Source organism: Macaca fascicularis, chromosome 8 (genome assembly GCF_037993035.2).
Source record: "Macaca fascicularis isolate 582-1 chromosome 8, T2T-MFA8v1.1".
NCBI classification, from domain to species: Eukaryota; Metazoa; Chordata; class Mammalia; order Primates; family Cercopithecidae; genus Macaca; species Macaca fascicularis.
This window is the reverse complement of record NC_088382.1, coordinates 137,431,827-137,437,702: the sequence shown is the minus strand read 5'-3', so window position 1 is coordinate 137,437,702 and position 5,876 is coordinate 137,431,827. Positions and strand designations below refer to the sequence as shown.

Genomic DNA, 5,876 nt, shown 5'->3' with positions numbered 1-5,876 from the left:
ACTGGTTAACTAAAGTAACAAGTTTCTTCCTCACCTTCCTCCCAACTCACCAGTCCTTACGCCTCTTTGTGTACTTAACTGTTATCTTTGACCTCTTGTATCTCTTTTGCCTACCTTTCACCTTCTCACCCGCCTTCTGCCATTCCTTCTAACTGTCAACTCTGGCTCTTATCATAATCTCCAGGAAACATCTTAGAACCTCTGAGAACTTAAAGACCTTAAGGCCCCCAGACCCATTTCAACAGAGGAAAACTCTTGCCTTTCTTAAGACCACCCTCTGAAGGACCAATTGATGAAAACAAACAGGGATGGTGGTGGTTGGGAGGGGGAAGAAATGAAACAAAACACTCACGACTTAAGATTTGGCTCAATGATATATTTGCCAGTTATTTTATTTTTTTCTAAAAACAATAGAAAAAAAATCAACTTTAAAAAGCAAAATGTACTTAAATAAAAAAAAATTAGAGTTTATAGTACCTGTAATACTAGGTACTATATAGTAGGACTGAAATTCCGTGTGGCTGCTATAAACATTTTATTAAAGTTATTTACATTTAATGGCAATATTTACAGAGAAAAATTGTGTAAATCTTAAAATTTTTTAAAAACAATTCTTAAATACAAATCTGTTAAAGAAAAAAAAAAAAAATGATGGTAAGCATAAAAAAGTTCTTTTATGCCCAAAGTCCAATTTGAGGCAGTTTACATCATGGCTAAATCTTTCAGTCTCAAGACTCAGCCAAGGTTGTGAGGTTGCATTTGATCATGCATTTGAAACAAGTTCATAGGTGACTGATTGGGACCAGCTCTGTTAGAAAGAATCTTTTTCCTTCCTTTTCCTTATGCACAAGAGTTCCGTAGCTGTTCAAGTTTGTGTTTCAACTGTTCTCGTCGTTTCCGCAACAAATCCTTTTCAGAAATGAGCTTTTGCTCCTCTGCTTGGACGGACAGGATGTATGCTGTGGCTTTTTTAAGGATAACTACCTTGGGGGCCTTTTCATTGTTTTCCAACTCCGGGATCTGGTCACGCAGGGCAAAAAAGCTCCGTTTTAGCTCGTTCCTCCTCTGGCGCTCCAAGACGTTGTGTGTTCGCCTCTTGTCATTCTCCTCGGTGTCCGAGGACCTGGGGCTGGTGCATTTTCGGTTGTTGCTGATCTGTCTCAGGACTCTGACACTGTCCAACTTGACCCTCTTGGCAGCAGGATAGTCCTTCCGAGTGGAGGGAGGCGCCGCGTAGTTGTGCTGATGTGTGGAGACGTGGCACCTCTTGAGGACCAGTGGGCTGTGAGGAGGTTTGCTGTGGCCTCCAGCAGAAGGTGATCCCGACTCTGACCTTTTGCCAGGGGCCTGCCTCTTTTCCACAGAAACAACATCGATTTCTTCCTCCTCTTCTTGTTCCTCCTCTTTAAGAAAGGAAATAAAAATCACTCAGCAAGTTTCCATGAAAATAATCAATTACTAGATTAACGCTGTACAAATACAAGGCATTAATATGTTAGAAAGATCTCTGGACAAAATTATCTCCACAAAGAGCCAAATCTAGGCCGGGCGCTGTGGCTATAATCCCAGCACTTTGGGAGGCTGAGGTGGGTGGATCATGAGGTCAGGAGACAGAGACCATCCTGGCCAACATGGTGAAACTCCATCTCTACTAAAAATATAAAAATTAGCCTGGCATGGTGGTGCACACCTGTAGTCCCAGCTACTTGGGAGGCTGAGGCAGGAGAATCTCTTGAACCAGGGAGTCGGAGGTTGATTGCACCACTGAACTCCAGCCTGGTGACAGAGTGAGACTCCGTCTTAAAAAAGAAAAAAAGAAAGAAAGAAAAAAAAAAAGAACCAATCTAGCCAGCCACTCTTACTTCTCTCACTATGAAGGTAAGAGTCTCATAAAGGGAGAAGGACAGCTGGGTTATGGCACAGACAAGAAAACTACAATTTCCCAGGATATGACATTGATGCCAATTCTTACCTAAGACTTAATGAGGCTTTGGACACACCCAAAGCAAAGCACATTCCCAAGCACCTCCTATTTTTAAGGTACTTTACCAAGAACACTTCAGGTGTTGCAAATGATAGCTACAAATTGCTTGGTATGACTTTAGCAACTCCCTATTTTACTGGAAATGAAAAAGAAAAAAAAATTGCAGTTTTGCCGTAAGTCCAAGAGGGTGGGGGAAGGAAAAAAAAAAAAAAGTCCAACTTTGGCAAGGATTTGCTTTTCAGTGTTCAAAACAGGCTGAGAAGATCCCAGCTCCTCAGCCCACCCACTCTTGAGGAAGTTCACTGGCTACCGCACTCAGGCAGACCCTGCCTGGCCTCTAAACACAGCCCCTCATTTTTGTAGATAGTTCATTAAATCCCACCACTTCTCGGAAGTTAAGAGGGAAGCAATTCATTCACTCTCTCAGAAATCAATCCTCTCTTATCCTCATTCACACTCTCCCCCCCCCCACCCCACCCCTGGGCAATTAAAATGCTAACGGGAGGTAAGAAGAAGTGGATTGAGTTGTAAGATAAGCCAGAAGGTTTAAAAACCTAAATGAAATTCCTGAGGTGTGGGAGACAAAGGGGGAGGGGGGTTAGCAACAAGGGCGGTCTAAGGATAAGGGATGGGAGGAAACGCTAAAGCCCAAGGTTTCAGAGGTGAATCTCTCCAGATCTGCTCTCTCTCCCTTCTAGTAAGAGGGGCCCGTTGAATAAGCTGCCAATGGAAATGGGAAAGATATCCAGCCCCCACTTTTGACAGGCCTGGGCGGGCTTCGCTTACCAGAGTCGCTGCTGGTGGTGGGCGGTGTCTCCTCATGGAGTACCAGGGGCTCTGGGCTGGCCTGCGGGGAGGACTCCGTCGAGGAGAGCAGAGAATCCGAGGACGGTGAGAAGGCGCTGGAGTCCGGTGAGGCGCAGGACTTGGGCGAGCTGCTGTCGTTGAGAGGGTAGGGAAAGACCACTGAGGGGTCGATGCACTCCGAGGCGGCGGCGCTCAGATCCTGCAGGTACAAGCTGGAGGTGGAGCAGACGCTGTGGCCGCGGGCAGGGTTCGGGCTGCCGCTGTCTTTGCGCGCAGCCTGGTAAGAGGCTAGCTTCTCTGAGACGAGCTTGGCGGCGGCCGAGAAGCCGCTCCACATACAGTCCTGGATGATGATATTTTTGATGAAGGTCTCGTCGTCCGGGTCGCAGATGAAGCTCTGGTTCACCATGTCTCCTCCCAGCAGCTCGGTCACCATCTCCAGCTGGTCGGCCGTGGAGAAGCTCCCGCCACCGCCGTCGTTGTCTCCCCGAGGGGAGAAAGGCGTGACCGCAACGTAGGAGGGCGAGCAGAGCCCGGAGCGGCGGCTAGGGGACAGGGGCGGGGTGGGCAGCAGCTCGAATTTCTTCCAGATATCCTCGCTGGGCGCCGGCGGCTGCAGCTCGCTCTGCTGTTGCTGCTGGTAGAAGTTCTCCTCCTCGTCGCAGTAGAAATACGGCTGCACCGAGTCGTAGTCGAGGTCATAGTTCCTGTTGGTGAAGCTAACGTTGAGGGGCATCGTCGCGGGAGGCTGCTGGAGGGGGCACACAAAGCGGGCGGCAGTCTTGAGTTAAAGGGCTCTTGGCGCAGAAACCTGGCGCAGCGCGCAGTGCGCGCCACAGTGCCGAACCACTCCCCTTGCAGAACTATCCCCTAAAGCGGTCGGGTGGTCTTGGTGGGGGAAAAAGGGGGGCACCCTTTCACCTCCTTTGGGCAGTCCCCTACTATCTCGGACACGCACTTAGTGAACCAGCGGCTTGGTGCCCGCCGAGCCCCCGCCCCCGAGAGCCCGGAGCGTAAAGCCCGGGAGTCGGCCACGCAGCGGCAGAGGACTCGAAACCGGCCTTGGCCCCCGTAAGAGGCCGCGGGAGGTAGCGGTGAGGAATACAATTTGCCAAAACCCAAGGCACAAAGTTTTGCGCCACCTGAAGGAGAAGGCGAGAGGCGCCTCGGCGCTAGCGGCTGCGTGCACCCCGCTCCCGCGCCGGGGCCCCTCCGCGGCGGCTGTTCCCACTCGCGCCCTCGCTACGCTCCTACCCCCGCCGGCGCCGCAGCCCCTCCCAACCTCCCCTTTCCACCGCCCCGTCCCTACCCCCAGTCCCCCCGTCCCCCCCGCCCCCCCACAAACACTCCTTCATTTGCCGGCTTTTCTTCTCTTCTCTCGCCGGCTGGAGTGGCGAGCTCAGCCGCGGGCTTTAACACCCCTCCATAAATACAAGGGGGGTGTCAAATAATAACAGGGGCACCTCCCTTCGCACTCAATACGGCGACGCAACTGCGCCAGAGACCCTGCTGCGATACCTCGCCCGGAGCCACCCCACCAAGGGTAGCAGCTGTTCTGGAACATCCTAGAGCCCCGCTCCTCGCAGTTCCACCGCATCTCAGGGGCGCGAGGACACCCGAGGGCGGCCGCGGCAGGCGAGTCCGGGCTGGGTGCGGAGATTTCCCCTGGTTTTTCCAAGTCAACGATTCCAGGAGAATCGGACACATCTCCGCCTCCCTTTTCCCCTGTCTGTGCCTCCCCAACACCACATCCTAACATCTCTGGCTTCCCAGGTTTTAATTTGTATTATTGCTTTTTAAAAAGCCAACTGCCAACTCCTTAAAAGGATCAGGGCGAGTTGGAATCGCCGCGGGGACAGGCGGGTGGGACGCGCCGCAGTGTCCGTCTCCGGCTGTCAGAAATGCAGTGAGCCGAAATTTAAATGCCCTCCCGGAGACGGGGAAAAGTCAGCGGCTGCGGAGCTCTCTGGCTCACACAGGCAATATGCGGTCCCTACTCCAAGGAGGTCAGGATGCAAGGGGCTTTCTGCCCACCGCAAAGCAACCCCCAGCCCCCCAAAACTCAGCCAGCAATTAACCCAATAAAGCAGGAATGTCCGACCGGCCGGGAGTCAGCGTGAATATATTCATGAGGCAGAAATCTCGAAAGCCTAGTCTTAAAAACCATTCCCGTTTTCCCTCTGCCGTCTCCTCTCCCATCTTGACAAGTCACTTTATCCCGATCCAGTTCTGGATTAACCCCCCACCCCAGCTCAAGCTACCACAACTACTCTGAGAAAAGTGTCAATAGCGCAGGAATGGGAGAAAAGACACCCTATTTCGGCATTCGACTCATCTTAGCATTAAAGCGATACAAAAATAAATTAAAAGACAAATGGACCTCGGTGCTTACCTGGTTTTCCACTACCGGAAAAAAATCCAGCGTCCAAACAGAGGCAAGGAGAGCCTTTCAGAGGAGCGGGTCCTGGCAGCGGCGGGGAAGTGTCCCCAAATAGGCAGAATAGCCTCCCCGCGTCGGGAGAGTAGCGTCCTTGCTAGGGTGTTGTAAGTTCCAGTGCAAAGTGCCCGCCCCCTGCTATGGGCAAAGTTTCGTGGATGCGGCAAGGGTTGCGGACCGCTGTCTGGGGGGTCAGCGGGAGGGCTGGGCCGGAGGCGAAGCCCCCTTTTCGCTCCGTATCTCCCTTCCCACGACGCCCGAGGTGCAGCTCTGCTCGCCCGGATCTTCCACCCTCGCCGGCCCGCCCGCTCGCTCCCTCTGCCTCTCGCTGGAATTACTACAGCGAGTTAGATAAAGCCCCGAAAACCGGCTTTTATACCTCAGCACGATCCCTCCCTCCGTTCTTTTTCCCGCCAAGCCTCTGAGAAGCCCTGCCCTTCTCGAGGCAGGAGGGGAGCCAGGGACTGCCGGGACCCGGCAGTGGCGGCCGCGAGCAGCACAGCTCGGGGGTCCTCCGCCGCGCAGACCCTCGCATTATAAAGGGCTTGTGGGCGGAGATTTGCGAGAGAGGATCTTTTTTCTTTTCCCCCACGCCCTCTGCTTTGGGAACCCGGGAGGGGCGCTTCTGAGGAGAGTGGGGAGGGTGGG

At 52.8% G+C, this 5,876-nt stretch overlaps 1 protein-coding gene across 2 annotated transcripts; it reads right to left on the bottom strand.

The window, feature by feature from the left end:
- Window positions 1–355: 355 nt before the first annotated feature.
- MYC (MYC proto-oncogene, bHLH transcription factor) lies at window positions 356–5,577 on the bottom strand. 2 transcript variants are annotated; one of them, XM_005564062.4, is made up of 3 exons: window positions 5,184–5,577; window positions 2,771–3,542; window positions 356–1,403 (listed from the first exon to the last, which is right to left on the bottom strand). In XM_005564062.4, the coding sequence occupies exons 2-3, from the start codon at window positions 3,525–3,527 to the stop codon at window positions 841–843; spliced, it is 1,320 nt and encodes a 439-aa protein (XP_005564119.1). In that variant the 5' UTR covers window positions 3,528–3,542; window positions 5,184–5,577; the 3' UTR covers window positions 356–840. The 2 variants fall into 2 exon arrangements, with proteins under 2 accessions (XP_005564119.1, XP_045254610.1); XM_045398675.2 differs by having other exon boundaries at window positions 2,771–3,539.
- Between the last annotated feature and the right edge of the window lie 299 nt (window positions 5,578–5,876).